Raw genomic sequence first — 18141 nt, 5'->3', positions numbered from 1 at the left:
CATATCCCTTGAGGGAGGACTAGAAGCCTTAAGGGGAAAACAGTACAAAATAATGCAGATTTATTATTTTGGTGTCAAGCAATTTTACTGAGGCAGTGATCTATGTGGTTTGGAGGAGTTAGAGAAAGGGTTCAGAGAAGGTACCGGATATGAATTTTGAATAGGAAGGAAGATGGGATATTGAAGATGTTTTATCTGAAGACTAATCTCTTTGGAGGGGGGGGGGGCAGTTATTTACTTATCTCTGAATCTTCACCAGTGTTTAATAAATATTTAATCAAATAACTGATTGAACTAATAAATAATTGATTGAATAGCCTATACTTAAGTCAGTGATGGGCAACCTTTTGAGCTTAGTGTGTCAAACTTAGCCAAAAAACTGAGCATAACTCGGGTAGTGTGTCACTTTGAGGAAAAAACATTATTTCGCAAATGTTTCATCCTCAGGAACAGCAAATGTTTCATCCTCGGCATGCGGCCGCCTCAGCGGCCGCGTGTCATCAGAAATGGCTACGCGTGTCAGTGCTGACACACGTGTCATAGGTTCGCCATCACTGACTTAAGTGAAAACCATAGACAATTCTGTCAGTGATTTTTATGAAAACCATTTACCCAAAGGATTTTTATTTATCCAAAACCCAAATAAAAACTGAGAAAGGAATCCACACCTATCTTTTGATTCTCCATCATTTTCTCTGGAACACAGAAAGTGAACCTAGAACCTTGGAGCAATAAGAGGTGGAAGAGGTCTTAGAGTCTCAATTAGTCTAAACTCTCACCTTAGAAATGGGAATAGCTAGACACCAGGTGATACATAATTACTAAGATTGTAGGAGATACTACAGTATATTAAAAAAAGGATAGATATTATGCAACTGAGACAAGTCTGAAGCATTTAAAACTTTTTAAAAAAATTCTGCTCTTTATATAAATGTTTTTATCCATGATATTACAATAGAGCTAAGGCATGGAATTCTTCCTTTAAACTTTGGTACTTTAGTTGATGAAAAAGGAAAGCCTAACATTTAAAATACACACAATATAGATTTATGGATTACCTCCATTCAATGGCATTCTCCAGAGACTTGAAGGTTTTAGGACGACCACGTAAGAAATTCTGCATGCTATTAAGAGCATCCATGGCTGTACCTAGATGTTAAACAAAATTTTTAACCATAGCACTTAACATTTTCCAAGCATTTACACTTACTGGGGAAATACATACATCTGCCTTCAATGACAGCAAAATTCAGTGATGCTTGGGGGAAAAAAGATGCAGTTTAAGAAAATTCAGAAGATTGACGGGATAGCCAGGTTCCAAGATGGCCTCCAGTGATTTCTGCTTCCTAGTATTCACGCCTTCCTGTAGTATCCCCACAATGAAAAGGGCTGACTTGTATATGTAATAGTGTGACTTCCGAGGCTGGGTTATAGAAGACATGGCAGTTTCTTTTTAAATGTTAAATAAAACTATGATATATACATACAATTAAAATATTATGCAGCCATAAAAGGTGTTTATGAAGAGTTTGTCATGGAGAATGATTAGGTAATGTGGGTGCTGGTAACTTGAGTGTAGGTGTGGGGCGTGGCTACAGTGTTTTGGACAGGTTCAAGCCTTGGACTGATGAGAGGGCACAGTCCTCTCATTGCCACGTGCAAGTCCCAGCTTGGAGGGCAGAGCCCTCCCAGCACAATTATAGCCAACAGCTGTAGTTGTAAGCTTGAACCTATGGTCCAAACACGTGACCCCACGTGCCTGAGTGATGTAGGCTTGATAGAGTTCAGGTGCATGTAGTTGAGTAGGATTGAAACCCACGAGAATATTGTAAACATCTTGGCCACGCCCTTACTTTGCCTCGTGGCATCTGGCTATAAAATAAAGACACGGGTTGTAGTCTGTGGCGCTGTCTCTCAGGGAGCAGTGTCCCACCGAGACCCAGCTTTCATTCTCTTGTCTGTCTTTTCTAAGCCTTTCAGCCGCACCCACTCAGGTTCACCCTTGGCCATGCCGGTGCGGCACATGTAGGTGTAAAAAAATACAAAGTTCCAGTCACAAAATAAATAAGTCCTGGGGATACAATGTATAGCATGGTGCCTATAGTTAATAATACTGTATTATATATTTGAAAGTTGCAAAGAGAATAAATCTTAAAAGTTCTCATGACAAGAAAAAAATTTGTAACTATGTGTGGTGATGAATATTAATTAGACATATTATGGTGATCATTGTGCAATATATACAGAGTGGGGCAAAAAAGTTTATAGTCATGAAGGATATGAAACACAGAGTATATTCTTATAATATTATTTATTATTATACTAGCGTTCCCGTTGCAGGAAAAATCCTGCAATAGGGTTTCCTGCTGCACTCGACCCCACCCTGCCTGCTCTCCTCCCTTGTCCCCCGCCCCGCCTTCTCTGCCAGCCCGCTCTCCTTCCTTCTTCCATGGCCCCGCCTCCGCTCCTCCCTTCTCCCCCGGCCCGCCTTCTCTGCCAGCCCGCCTGCTTTTCCCTTCTCCCCCAGCCCCGCCTCCGCTCCTCCCTTCTCCCCCGCCCCGCCTTCTCCGCCAGCCCGCTCTCCTTCCTTCTCCCCTGGCCCCGCCTCCGCTCCTCCCTTCTCCCCTGGCCCCGCCTCCGCTCCTCCCTTCTCCCCTGGCCCCGCCTCCGCTCCTCCCTTCTCCCCCGGCCCCACCTCCGCTCCTCCCTTCTCCCCGGCCCCACCTTCACTCGTCCCTTCTCCCCCGGCCCCACCCCTTCTCCCCCGCCCCGCCTGCTCAACTTCCTTCTCCCCCGGCCCCACCTCCGCTCCTCCCTTCTCCTTCCCCCGGCTTGCTTGCTTCTCTGCAGCTTTGCTCCCTTCTGCAGCTCTTGGCTTCTTTCTATGCTGTCGCGATATGCAAATTAGCCGCCATCTTTGTTGGGATAATTTGCATATTCGTCCTGATTGGTTGGTGGGCGTGACTTGGCTGGCGGGCGTGGCTTGGGCGTAGCGAAGGTGCGGTCAATTTGCATATTTGTCTATTATTAGATTAGCTAATTTTCCATATGAACTGTAAACCTACTTTTGCTCCACTCTATACATATACCAAGTCATTATATTGTACAACTGAAACTAACACAAAGTTATATGTCCATTATATCCCAATTTAAAAAACACTTGGAATGCCTTTGCCACAAAATAACATAAAAGTAAGATATAAAAGACAAAGGGACATAATTCAAGATGAGTGAAATCAACAACAAATTAAAACATGATAATAATCTACCAGGATGGCTCTTATACTCAAAGATTTTGAATGGGTTAGCACAGGAAAGCTTACCTTCCACAACATCAATCACGCACAGACCCAGGAGGCTTGGCACCAGGTTGGATGCTGCTGTGTGGACTGCAATAGCTCCACCCATGCTATGTCCAATAAGCATAATTGGAGGAGGGAGGTCCCCATACATGGCTTCAACTACATTGCCAACATCTCTGCAAAAACAAGGAAAGAAAGCTGGGAATGCTCTCTGACAACACTAAAATAGGTTTCTTTCTTAACTCCTTCCTTTGGTCTGTAACTAACAGGCCTAGGACTGTAAAGGTCTATTGAGACATCTCACAAACATAACTATGTAAAATTCCTAACATGTCCCCAGTATTTGTACACATAGCCACATACCTGGCTCTTCTGATAAATGACAGTTTAAGGACTAAGAACCCAAATATTTTTACTTTCCTTTATATAACACTTTTACTGTTCCACACATTTAGCACAATTACATAATCACATATCTTTAGTTTAAACCTAAGCTTGAAACTCTGGACAAATCATTTAACTGCTCTATGCTTCAGTTTCCCCATCTATAAAACCGAAAAACAACTTTATTAAGCATTACAATGTAGTGAAGTTTGGAGTCACAAGATGAATTACAGCCCAAGTCTATTTTTTACTATATGGACTTGGATTAGTTATTTAACCTTTCAGAGTTTCTATAAATGAAGATAAGGATGTCATTTACTATTCTGAATTTCTGTGAGAATTAACTGAGAGTAAATATAAAAATACTTTGAAAACAGTAAAGTGCTATACAAATGTTAATTATTTGTCATATAAAGTTGTTTGAAGTATGAACATAAATGTAAGTATAGTGTACTGAGAAACTTGAAAGATGTTTAGAGCCTATTTTTATTGGCTTCTGTCCTAGCCTTTAATTATGAGTAGGTCTGTTTAACAAAGTCAAACCTTACAGCTTTGAAAATGAGAACTAAAGTAGGAATTTTGGCTTTTATTTGCGACAGGCCTTCTTTGCTATAGCAAAAGCAAGTATGATATGTTTCTAGGAACCACTGGCTCTACTGTCTTCTTTTGGGAGTGGCTGAGTCAATCAAGTTCAAAAGACAGCTTTGCCTTACTTAGTCTCCACAGTATTCAGAATACCAAAGGTAAATGTCATTATTTCTAAAGGGATTAATCTTAAAAACCTCATACAACAATACAAATGTCAATACGGTAGCTGCAGCATCTGCAGACAATCTGAATGGGAGATAAGGAGGCCACCCAATTTTATAATTGAAAATAATGGAGTTAAATTTAAAGCTAAACTTTTTTGAGCTAGTAACAGATATAATTAATAAAATAAAAAGCTGCTATAGAAGAGTATCTAAATTCAAGTCTCCTTAAAATACTAAGTTGGAGGGTTCTATGATAGCTGCTTCATGCATGAAGGTGGATAGGGTCTAAAACAAACCAACTTAATACTGTATCTAAGCTTAGGAAAGGAATATTTCATACAGATAAAAGTTGGTTATGATCAATCCCTTGATAATCTATCACCAGGAAAAATGTATCCTTATTAAAGTTAGGCAAAGTATTCAGTCACCAAGATTAGAGCCTTGAGACATGTCCTGAAATTCCAGAGAAATAAAATAAAAATAAAGTAGAGATTAACTACAAATCTAGTCTATAACTGGATGTACCATAATTTTGGTAGTTGCTCTCTAAAGACGTTCTATCATATTTATTAATACTAGGTTCATTTCCTGAGAAGCAGTATAGCATATCACAGACCTAACAGAAAAGGAGTATCAGAGTGACCTGAGCTCAAATCTCGGCTCTTCTATTTTCAGTGGAGTTGCACCTTATGTAGAGTATAGGTTCTAAAGTTGATAGGTAAGGGGAAAATCATGCTACAATTCTACTTGAAAACCCCACTAAATCACCCATTAAGTATACCCATTTTGGGATTTTTGTTTCACAGAATTATTGAATTCAGAAATCATATAAATGTTTTATTGCTTAGTCTATTTCAGCAAGAATCCAACTTACTGGCCATAATCAGCTCTACATGATTTTAATCATTTATTTTCTCTTTAACTTTACTGTGCCAGTTATCAACTTATTGTCTCTCAGCCCCAATTCACCTTTCATTGCATGTTCTGCACAATTGGCCCTGAGGCCTTAAAATGTTTTGCCTTTGCCAGCTGACAAGACGTTAAGCTATGTCAGTAGAGGACATAGAAGAGACATTGCAGAAAAAAAGGTTTTGTTCCTGACTCATGGGTGTTTTCTTTACAAACTTCTATAACTTGCACTTCCCTAGCACCCAGGTCCTGCAGCATAGGAAACCCCACACCACAAACAGTTTCCCCAGTGCCCAACTTCTCCAGCACTCCAACCCCCATCCCCAATGTTTTTCTTTCCAAGCTTTATTGAGGTATAATTGGTATACAAAGAAGTGGTACATAATTAATATATACAATTTGGTAAGGCTATATATGTGTGTGTGTGTGTGTGTGTGTGTGTGTGTGTGCGCACACACACACACACGTATACACTAGAGACCCGATGCACGAAGATTCGTGCAAGAATGAGCCTTCCTTCCCCTGGCTGCCAACACTGTCTTCACTCCGGCAGGAGCCGCCTTCCCACCTTCCCACGCTGCCCAGAGGCCCGGAGTGGATGGGGCAGTGCGGAAAGTCTGTATCCCGCCCCGCCCCCGGCCACTCAGCGCCTGTGTATGCAAATTAACCCGCCATCTTCATTGGGTTAATTTGTATACTAACTCCTGATTGGCTGATGGGTATCATGAAGGTATGGTCAATTTGCATCTTTCTCTTTTATTAGTGCAGATTTGTGTTAACATCACCCAAGGATTACCTTGATCATATCCATCACCTCCAACAGTTTCCTTGCATCACTTTAAAAAAATATATTTATTTATTAAATTGACTGGGGTGACATTGGTCAACATGAACATATATATTACAAGATCTGTATATTGCACCATGTGCCCACCATCCAGAGTCAAATCTTCTCCTGTCACCTTATATTAGGACCCTCCTTGCATCACTTTTGTGTGTGTGTTAAGAACTCTTAACATAAGATCTACTCTCTTAAACATTTTATAAAATGTTTTTATTGATTTTAGAAAGAGAGAAAGGGAGAGGAAAAGAGAGAAACATTATCAGCTGCCTCCTGCATGCCCTCTAGTAGGGAACGAGCCCACAATCTGAGCATGTGCCCTGACCCAGAATAGAAATAGACACTTCTTGGTACATGGACCGAAGCTCAATCAACTGAGCCACACCAGCCAGGGTACCCTCTTAATCTTTTAAGTACATAATATCTTATTGATAACCCCTCTCCCTCTCCATCTTTTCTCTCTCTCTCTCTCTCTCTCTCTCTCTCTCTCTCTCTCTCTCTCTCTCTCTCTCTCTCTGCCAAACACTATAGTTGAATGATCACAATTGGTCTATTAACTGTGTGACCTCATATAGTTATTCAACCTATCTGAACTAGTTTCTTCACTGGTAAAAAAATGATTAATATCTACATTACAGAGTTAATAATGTAGACACATTTAAATAACTTAAATAAATTGTTTATTCTTAATAAATGCTTATTTTACACTTAATGAAGCCTGGCAAATAGAAAGGGCACAAACAGCATCTATTATCAACAACAAAATTATGGCCACATGAGTTTGGGTTCTAAAGGAAAAATAGTTTACTCTTGGATTAAAGTTGTTAAAGTAAGTTAGGGACAATATATTTTCGGCCAAAGTTCGTCAACTACTTGAGAAGACATATTAAGTACATGACAGAGCATGTATAAAAACAGGGTCATAAGAATCCTGCTTACAATACAAGATAGTAACTCCAAAACACTAGTCCTATATTAGATTCCTCTATAGAGCTTTATCAAAATACTAGAGGCTCGATGCACAAAATTCGTGCACGAGGGGGGGCGGGGTTCCTCAGCCTGGCCTGTGCCCTCTCGCAATCTGGGACCCCTCAGGGGCTATCCGACTATCAGTTTACAGGCCTAAACCAGCAGTCGGACATCCCTCTGGCAATCCAGGATGCTGCATGAACCAGTGACCATACTTTTCATACAGGTGAAAGGCATCTTAATGTTGTATGGGCAGCTACACTTTTTTGCCCTGATTATAAAAAGTAGTACATGATCCTTCTGAGGCAGTAGTACCATTTTCCCTATCTTATGGATAGAAACTCTGAAGCAGAAAGAAGTTAAGTAATTGGCTTTGTCACACAGTTATAAGTGTCAGAATCAGGGCTGACCACAAAATGTGCAAGCCAGAGTCCATGCATGTCACTGCTGCATCATCCTGTTTTTTCAGTGTTAGAGTAGCCTTGCCAGGTTTTAATTTTTAAATCTAAGAGACTGTTCCCAATATATAGGGTAGGATCCCTAGGCCTGGCCGGAGATCAGGGCCGATCTGTGGGGCAACTGGCGGGGCGATCAAGGGGCCCCCGCTGGCACCTGCCTTGGCTGGCCCCGCCCCACACTGACAGGTCGTTCCTCCATTCAGTCGATTTGCATATTAGGGTTTTATATAGATAGACTAGAGGCCCGGTGCACGAAATTCGTGTACGGAGGGGGGTTGTCCCTCAGCCCAGCCTGTACCCTCTCCAATCTGGGACCCCTCAAGGGATGTCCGACTGCCCGTTTAGGCCCGATCCCAGGGATCGGGCCTAAACGGGCAGTCGGACATCCCTCTCACAATCCAGGACTGCTGGCTCCCAACTGCTTGCCTGCCTGCCTTCCTGATTGCCCCTAACCGCTTCTGCCTGCCTCTCACAATCCAGGACTGCTGGCTCCCAACTGCTTGCCTGCCTGCCTTCCTGACTGCCCCTAACCGCTTCTGCCTGCCTCTCACAATCCAGGACTGCTGGCTCCCAACTGCTTGCCTGCCTGCCTTCCTGATTGCCCCTAACCGCTTCTGCCTGCCAGCCTGATCACCCCCTAACCACTCTGCTGCCAGCCTGTTTGCCCCCAACTTCCCTCCTCTGCCGGCCTGGTCACCCCTAACTGCCCTCTCCTGCAGGGTTGATCACCTCCAACTGCTCTCCCTTGCAGGCTTGGTCCCTCTCAACTGCCCTCCCTTGCAGGCCAGGTGCCTCCCAACTGCCCTCTCCTGCTGGCCATCTTGTGGTGGCCATCTTGTGTCCACATGGGGGCAGGATCTTTGACCACATGGGGGCAGCTATATTGTGTGTTGCAGTGATGATCAATCTGCATAGTACTCTTTTATTAGATAGGATAGAGGCCTGGTACAGGGGTGGGGGCCAGCTGGTTTGCCCTGAAGGGTGTCCCTGATCAGGGTGGGGTACCCTTGGGGCGTGGGGTGGCCTGAGCGAGGGGCCTGTGGTGGTTTGAAGGCCGGCCATGCCCCCTGGCAACGCAAGCGGAGGCCCTGGTATCTGGAATTTATTTTCCTTCTACAATTGAAACTTTGTAGCCTGGAGCAGAGCCAAGCCTGGGGCTCCCTCCGAGGCCCGAAGCCATTTGTATTGGGGTTATAATTGAAACTTTGTTGCCTTAAGCGGGTGGGCCTGGCCAGGGTGTGTGGAAAGCTTTGCTTCCCCTGTTGCCGGCGGCAACCCTGGCCTGCTCTCTCAAGCTCCATTCTGCCGCCGTTTGTTTGAATTTGTTTACCTTCTATAATTGAAACTTTGTAGCTTGAGTGGAGGCTTAGGCCTGCAACGGCTGGCAGAAAGCTTGGCTTCCTCTGTTACCTAGGAAACCTTGCTCTCTGTGGCTGTAGCCATCTTGGTTTGGGTTAATTTGCATACTCGCTCTGATTGGGTGGTGGGCGTGGCTTGTGGGCGTGGCTTATGGGTGTGTCAGAGGTATGGTCAATTTGCATATTTGTCTATTATTAGATAGGATAAATGACCAGATTACACTGGTAGAAGAACTAATTCAGTAGGGTGAAGTAGGGCCAAATCATCTGTATTTCAATCACTTGTCAGGTGATTTTGAAGCGTGACCAGGTTTGAAAGCTACTGTATATACTACACTTATTTTTTACTTTAAGGCTTAGGATATAACTATTATATCTTTAAGACTCTGTTTCTGTCTTACTACAAAGTTGGGCAAAGAATGTGGGCAGGATATCTTAAGAACATTTCACAGGGCCTCTTATTGAGAACTACTTTCCAAGCATGGGTCCCCAATCGATGTCCAGATTCTATTCAACAATGTCAACAAAAGAAAACTTTCCAAAAGCCAATACAAACTAAACTGTGCCTTGAAGAATTTTCAAGTGCTTTATGTATGACCACCACATTGAATATACCAAGAAAGATGAATGTTTAAATAGATTAAATAGTAAGGAGACACCAGATATAAGTAAAAAAGAATAGAGCATTTACTAATCATTGTCCAATAATCTCACCAGGAGAGTGATAAAGGTATGCTACTCTTTATGATAGTAATGAAAGCTAGGTGATGTATAAACAATATTAGATTACTTACTTTGCCATTGTTTCTGCAGACAGATCTTCAGAATTCTTGACTTTTGTTTCACCTAAAAAAAAACACCTATATTTTAAAAATAAAAATCCTGATAGAAATTATAAATGCAAGAGTATTATCTTTCAAAAATCTCACCTTTGGACAATGAAATGGAGACTTTATACTTACATAAGGTGGACTTAGCAAAATTTTGTGTTGCATGCACATATTTATAGTTGGATACCCTAAAGATGATAATTACAGTAGTCTAAAAGTGAGTTATTCACATTCCTTATATATTACCAGCATCCAAATCTGGTTACATTAAAGGACATTTTCTTCGCTAAGCAACAACAAATATGTGTGTGTGTGTGTGTACTTGAAAAATATTTAAAAAAACTGCAAGCTAGAACTTCCCTCAAAATGCCCAAATGGAAAGACCAGGTTATTTGATGGCCACACTGAAATTCGTAATATTTAACACTATTCAAAGGGCTTGGCAAATATGCCATTCAGTCAAAACTAATTAAGAATTTCACTCGCCCTGGCTGGTGTTGCTCAGTGGTTGGAGCATCAGGCCATGCACCAAAGGGTCACAGGTTCGATTCCTGGTCAAGGTTGCAGGTTTAATCCCCACCCCATTCAGGTTTCATGTGGGAGGCAACCAATTGATGTCTCTCTCTCACATCAGTATTTCTCTCTCTCTCCTTCCCCTTCCCTTCCTCCCTTCCAGTCTATAAAAATCAATGGGGAAAAAACAAGTGAGGATTAACAAAAAAATAATTAAAAAAAAGAAAAAGAACTTCACTCACCATGACCTCGCAGATCCAAAGCTACAATCCTACATTGAACCCTACTAATGATCGCTGCCTAGGAGGAAAAGGAAAAGTAGTAAGATACATTTGGGTTAGCAAATTTTTCCCATTACCAATAACTTTGTTGAATGACCTGCCATCAGAATTCAAGGATCTCAGGACAATTGAAAGAAAACTTTCCAATTTTAAGCAAAAATTTTTAAATGTCAATTTTCTGCTTTTTTGGTGCATATAATGGTTCCATCCCAACTTCAAAACATAACTTTCTCTACTTGAATCCCTTCATAAACCTTAACTCTTCCTAGCTTTTCATGAAACACAGAGTGAACTTCTCTAAGCAATGATCCTCTGTTATTCTATTAACTATGATTTTCATCCATATTCCCTGGTTATCTTTTCCCTACTTTGGAAGGGAGATTCCCTAGATAAGGACCATGTGTCAGTTAATATCTTGGTTCAGGATATCACACAAAGTAACATTCAGATCATGAAATAATCCTGAAATCGTGAAATAATCATGAAACCTGCCAAAGACTCACTTTCAATGCAGGAGTACACACAAGCTTGTATTGCAGTTAAATAAAAATATATTTAAAAAGAACATATATGCATAGCCCATGGACATAAACAGTGCAGTGAAAGCCATAGGAGAGGGGGCAGGGAGTGGGTGGAGGTGGGCAAAGAGGGGGAAATGGAGGACATCTGTAATAGTGTCAACAACAACAAAAAAATCATAATATCCTAGGGAGTTACAATTTTAGAGGTTTAAATGCTGTGAACTCATCTAAAACTGAATGCCTGAGTAAAGTACTTTATCAAGAACTGCACATCTTTTGTTTATTCTCACAACCACCCTATTAACTAGATGGTATTATATCTATTTTACAAATTAAGAAACTAGAGCTTGGTAGATTAAGCTGTTTTGAGATTTAAACCTCAGTATGTTTGAAATGAAAGCTTCTTAAAATTTTTGCTGTATTATTTGTATACATGTGAAATATCCATTTTTCCTATCTTTAGGATATATTCACAATTAAGTAGTCCCATTTGACTTAAATCATCATATGAACAAGAGGATAGCATGTATATTTAATTCTCCATTGCATCCATAGCACCAACTGCTCCTCTGCTCTCTCAGCCAAACTTCAATTTCTGCTTAGTTCTGGATTCTCCCACAGCAATTATGCCAGTCTGTTATACCCATTACTAATGGAGAAGTCTATAGAAGCCCTAAGTATTGTATTATCCACTACATATGATAAACTTGATTACAACAACTACAGTAATAACTAGTTTACTGAATATAAACAAGGAATAAAGAATTATGAAAAATTAATTTTCTAGAAACCTAAAGCTTACCCTTTAAAACACCATAATTGCTCTCCCTTAGTTATCATCCTTTAATAAATAATGATCACACACACACGTATGCCTTGGATTTTTTTCCTGTTACAAAAGCCAAAATAGAAATGCTTTCTCTTGACAGTTAATAGAACTTGTTCAGGTGAATCTCTGGGGTCTCCCCACCCCCCGCAAAACCCACAAAACATTTAATGCAAAAGGGTTTCTACTCAGGTCCAGAATTTTACAGAATGATAGATAAGGAACTTTAGTATATATTCACAATTAAATCCTACAACATGCACTATGCTGGAACACTACCAAGATGATGCTACCTTTCCCTCTGTAGAGGTCCTTGTCTGCTTTGAAATAGTCCCAATCTTTAGAAGTTCTGCCTTATGTGTCTCAAAAATATGCCTCCATGGTTTCTGCCCTGAGTCTGTACTCTTAGGCAGTGTAGAACTGGTCTTCAGAGAAACATGACACTGGAGGCAGACAGAGGTAGGTTTAAGTTCTGGTGCAATGAATGGCTGTTATTTCTCTAAATTTTAATGTTCTCATCTGCCTACCCTCACAGAAATATAAAAAGAATTAAATGGAATCATGTAGGTAAGCACTTATCCCAGTACCTGGCACATAATAAATGTTTAAAAGATGTGGCTGATTAAAAAAATAATAATATTACAGTTGAAAGCAAATATTATGCCTCCCATGTCTTTGCTTTTCTTAGGCCAAACATTCAGTTGAATGCTATGGTTTCAAGTACTCTAATCTTGGCTGCTCTTTTCTGGGCAAATTTGTTTGCCAATCTCCTCTTAACTAGTGGGATAGAGAACTGAATACAATCTTTGAATACAACTTTTAAAATTAATCTAAACTTTTCCCTTTAAAAACAGTGTACATTAAAGAAAAAAACAATCTTTTAAGTTATAAAATAAAAAACATACAACTGAAAGAAAACCTAGAAAATAGAAAAACAGAAAGCTTTTTCCATACTGTCCAGAATTATTTTAAAAGGTTGCATAATATTTTGTCTTATAGGTACATACAGTTTATTTAACCATTTACTTATTGTTAGACATTGGGATTGTTAATTTTAGACAAATAGCTTTTCCCATTTTTGGTATTTTTCCTTATAAGTACAATTTCTGTGTCAACTGGTATAAATATTTGCTGATTCGTCACTGTAAATTACTTTCCAAAAAAGCTTTATTTACAATGCCACCAGCAATGTTTGAAACTTTCATTTTCTAAGTATCCTTGCCAACAGAGGATTTTTTTGAAAAATATTAATTTGATATTTTAAAAAATGATACCTTTTATGAATCATATCTGATTACTAGTGAGGATAAACATTGTGTTTGTTCTCCCTGAACTATTTCTTTCTGTCCTTTGGCTTCAGGTCTCCTAGAGTTTGTAACTTTTCTAACACATTATACAACTTCTTTATGTATCAGTCATATATAAATGACTTACTGCCATTTGATAAAGCCTTTAGGAAAATAACATACTTTTCTGCTTTCTTGAATAGGAAACAATGAACAAAATTTAATCTTTTCTTAACTCTTAGGAGTTGGTATTAACTTATTCAAGGAAGAACTACTGAGCATCAACTCCATGCCAGGCTCTGTGTGCTAGACCTATAGGGTGAATAAGGCATAGATCTGCTCTCAAGGTTCTCATGATCTAGCATCAATCACAGTTGTTCATCTCTTCCTTTGGCTGCCAATATACTGTCCACCTGCTATGTAAGGGCCTTTTTGCTTCCATTTTATTGCCTTTTTTACCAAATATCATCTGGGCAAAGATCTCAGGGAAATTCTGCCTCTCATGATTATGAAGCACTTGAACTTATTCCTGCTATTTGCCACAGCTGCCTTCTGGATTCACAGACATGTGCTAATGCTTGAGGAAATATGAGCTCTGGAGTCCAGTCAATTGCAAGAGCACTAACTTTTATGTAGCCATGTTTATTTTCAAAGCACAATCACATATCAATGCATTCACTGGGCTGTTACACTGGCAGGAATAACAACAAAAAAGGGCAGGCAAATTTAACCAGCCAAGTCCAAGCTATTAAGTCAATTGAGTGGTAGAGAATTCCCTTGGTTACACAAGTAAACCAGGTAAGCAATTGGGACACGGTGATCTATCCATAAAAGGAGTTTCACAAAGTGTGAGAATCAGTAGACACTTCAGATTCAATTGTTTTTAGGAAAAAGGAATCAGAATCAGTACACAGTTCAGATTCAATTGTTTTAGAAAAAAGGAATCAAGTGGTCAAATACATTTAGGAGACACAGTTGAAATTTAATAGACTTCGAAGAACATCCTAAAGGCTTTAATAATATACTGATATGCAGGATAAATTTCCAAGAGAGGATAAGAAAAGGATATTATATGTAATATTGCTCAAACTCATTTAATCACAAAAATCCCTATTTCATTAATTTCTCATGGAATTTGTAATCTGTAGAATATATCTTGGTAAAAGAGATATCTTCTATAATGATAAAAAATATAATAATGTCAGCAGCTATTTATCAATCACCTCCTCTATGCCAGGCACTTTGCATGTTATTTCATTGTTTCAATCAATGGGATAAAAATATTTTATATCAATACATGCCAACAAATAGCTTATTATAATATCTGTACAAGGCTTTATAATCTACAAAGTTTTTATATTCGTATTTCAAATAATCTTCAAAGAAACCGTGAATTCTAAGGGGACTGGATTTAGAGAATAAAGGCTTATCTGGCTTGCTCAAGGGCTAAAATAACTTTCACGAGGATGTATTACGAGTACTGGTAAAACTGGAGCTAGAAATCACATCTTCTGAACTCCACTTCATTGTTTCTTCTTTTAGTGTCAAAAGCAATAGCTGTTTTGTGGTAAGTATGTTCTAGCCCTACCTAAATCCCTCATCTCTAAGGATTCTGAATGCTCAAAGAGGTAATGTTACCTCTGATTTTGCACCAGACTATTAGAGAGCTGCTCAAAGTTCAAAGAGTATAGTGAAGCTACCTCTAGCCTATATATGTAATTCTTATAAGTTTTATAAAATCTTGTAACCCATTAAGAACTATCCTTGGTTTTCCTATCCACAGACTACTTTTTGCCAAATTTTTTATGAGGCAGTCTGGAGTCACTATCCCTAGCAAGTTTCAATACAGTTGTCTGAATGTGACATGACAATAAAGACAGTGCCTCTTTCCTTACAAGTCTTCAACATGTTAGCTGCCCCGTGGCAGTGTATTAGCTTAGAGCAGAGCCAGGCAAGTCATGGTACATGAGCCACTTCTGGTGGCTCTGACCTTGGTTCAGGGCAACTGGAGTATATTTATTACTATAGCTGCTACATTAGGAAAATGTTGCTATTATTTGTTCATTTCAAAAAACATCCTTGAGCATACAATATGTGCTAGGTAAAAATAAACTATGATCTTTACCTCTAAAAAAGCTTACAATTGTCCTGGCCAGTTTTTCTAAGTGGTTAGTGTGTGGGCCTGCAAACTGAACGGTCGCAGGTTCGATTCCCGGTCAAGAGTACGTACCTGGGTTGCAGGTTCGATCTCTGGCCAGTTAAGAACCTTTACTTTAAAAAACAGGTGATATTTGGCCTACCATAATAAATACAGAATCTCTCTCTCCTCCCCTCCCCCACTTCCCTCCCTTCCCCTCTCTAAGAAAAGTCAATGGAAAATATATCCTCTAGTGAGGACTAATAAAACAAAACAAAACAAAAAAGCTTACAATCTAATAGAGGAATGTAAATGTCTAAAGCTATGCTACTAAGGACCTGAAATGTGGCTAGTCCAAACTGAAATGTGCTATAAGTATAAAATACACACTGGATTTCAAAGACAGTATAAAAAATAATGCTAACTATCTTAACAGTAACTTTTAGATTGATTACCTGTTGAAATGGTAAGATTTTGGGTACAATGAATTAAGTAAAACATATGTTAAGATTAATTTCACCTGTTTCTTTTTAGCTATTTAATGTCCCTATTCAGAAATTTAAAATCACATATATGGCTGGCATTGTATCTCTATTGGACAACACAGGTCTAGATACATGAAAGAGCCTAGCACTTATGGGCAAATCATACAGCTATATTCTAAAGCAAGAGATAGGAAATAGCAAACAAGGCAGGGGACAAATCATTTAATAACAGTTGAATAAGTGCCTATGTGTCAAGAATTGTTTCAGGCATTTGGGAAACAAGAAAGAGTAAGACATTATCCCTGTTCTCAAGGAATTCATATTCTAAAAGAAGAGACCAGGTGATTTTATACTTAATCCCAATACTCCTGCCAGAAGCAAAATGATATATTCAGAAGCCTGTTCAGCTCCACACTCATCTGGCTCTGAGTACCTAGTGCTGCATTCCAAATTGCTCCCATTTTCTGTCCCTCGGACTCCGTAGTGGTAAATAGAGGAAGTATGTATATCTGCTTGATACACATAAGATAGGGCAATTTCACTTTATAAGGAATATTGCCAGTGCTTGCTTGGGCAGCACATATACTAAAATTGGAACGATACAGAGAAGATTAGCATGGCCCCTGCGCAAGGATGACACGCAAATTCGTGAAGCGTTCCATATTTTTTTTAAAAAAAGGAATATTGCCAGTATCTTCCTTAGCAGTATCTCTCTCTACACATGGACCACCCCACCCCAGAGTCAAGGATATTAGGAAGACCTACAAATAACAGCATTAACACAGACACATATCCTCTACTCTAGACCAGGTTATCATCAACCAAATATTGCTTACTTCCTAATAGCTCACAGGTACCATTAAGTGAAAAGCATCATTTGTAAAAAAAAAAAAAGGATTACTTTCCAAATACTTATGGGACATCTCTATGTATAAATATAAAGTACAATAGGCTCTATGAGGGAGATAAATAAAAGATAGACATTATCTCTATTTAAAGCAACTGAATAGAATATGTCTGCTTCTCCATTACTTAGATCACTGAAATACAGACCCCCCACTTTTGACAAGGCACAAATTCCATCCCCCTCATCCCAATGAAATATATGTAAAACACTTTACAAAACGTTTGAATAAATCATGCACTGAAACTCACCCGTTAAGAACCTTTACCTTAACGAACAAGTGATATTTGGCCTACCATAATAAATACAGAATCGACTCACATCCATAACCTTCTTATAATCAAGCCAAAGAGTGAGCACAGAAGGAAGAGTTAGGCTACTCAAATTCCTCCAGAAGTAAACAAAGATTGCATTAATATCAACTTCTACTATTAACTACTTACCGTGAACACAGCCCAGGAAAGGGCGGAATGGCCTCCTCCATGCAAAAGGAGTAGGACTGGACCCTCTGAACCACTCTTATAAACTCGAAAAGAGTATGAATAGTTAAAGATAACATATCTAAACTTTGTTCATTGAAATTTTTGATTAGTCATAATAATACTGATTAGAAAACTAACTCATGCAGCATGAAGCTACACGCAAAGCTGCATGCAGACTTCTAAACTTAAGAGATACTTCAGTATAAGTTTGTCTTTGAAGCATGAAACAAGTATGACCATTTTATCAATGGGAAAAAAAAAATGCTTTCCTTTGCACTAATGAGGACATAGTCCCTGGTTTCTAGACGCTAAAAACAAGTTCAACTCACCACTCATGAAACTTTACCCTGGGCCTTAGGCAATATACCAGTTTCAGAAATTTAATTCTTAATCCCTTTCACATGCATTAGACAATTATAGCCACATAAAATATTGGCACTGACTTATAGGTAATATTCCATGCCACACACAAAAACAGGTGGAGAATAAAAATGAAATAAACAATAGTAATAAAGAACATTTTAGGAACTACTACATAAATCTTCTACTTAAACATTATAAGCTTACAAAAGAACTAGAAGCCTGGTGCATGAAATTCGTGCACGGGAGGGGGGCGGGGGGGTGTCCCTCAGCCCAGCCTGCACCCTCTCCAATCTGGGACCCCTCGAGGGATGTTTGATTGCCCATTTAGGTCCAATCCTGGTGGGACTGGGCCTAAACAGGCAGTTGGACATCCCTCTCACAATCCAGGACTGCTGGCTCCCAACCACTCGTCTGCCTGCCTGCCTGATTGCCCCTAACCACTTCTGCCTGCCAGCATGATCACCCCCTAACCACTCCCCTGCCAGCCTGATCGATGCCTAACTGCTCCCTTGCCAGCCTGATTGTCCCTAACTGCCCTCC

At 39.6% G+C, this 18141-nt stretch overlaps 1 protein-coding gene across 1 annotated transcript in view; it reads right to left on the bottom strand.

Annotated features, from left to right (window-relative positions):
- PPME1 (protein phosphatase methylesterase 1) overlaps positions 1 to 18141 on the bottom strand; it is a 64824-nt gene that overhangs the window by 20070 nt on the left and 26613 nt on the right. Inside the window, exons 3-7 of the mRNA XM_079788622.1 lie at positions 17200 to 17292; positions 10559 to 10616; positions 9768 to 9819; positions 3324 to 3478; positions 1059 to 1149 (exon numbers count right to left, since the gene is read on the bottom strand). Of these exons, the coding sequence (XP_079644748.1) occupies positions 1059 to 1149; positions 3324 to 3478; positions 9768 to 9819; positions 10559 to 10616; positions 17200 to 17292 (449 nt within the window). The remainder of the gene's footprint in view (positions 1 to 1058; positions 1150 to 3323; positions 3479 to 9767; positions 9820 to 10558; positions 10617 to 17199; positions 17293 to 18141) is intronic.

The sequence above is a fragment of the Cnephaeus nilssonii genome, assembly GCF_951640355.1.
Source record: "Cnephaeus nilssonii genome assembly, chromosome: 13".
Lineage (NCBI taxonomy): Eukaryota > Metazoa > Chordata > Mammalia > Chiroptera > Vespertilionidae > Cnephaeus > Cnephaeus nilssonii.
The sequence above is the reverse complement of the archived record's forward strand: the minus strand, read 5'-3'. Positions and strand labels throughout refer to the sequence as shown.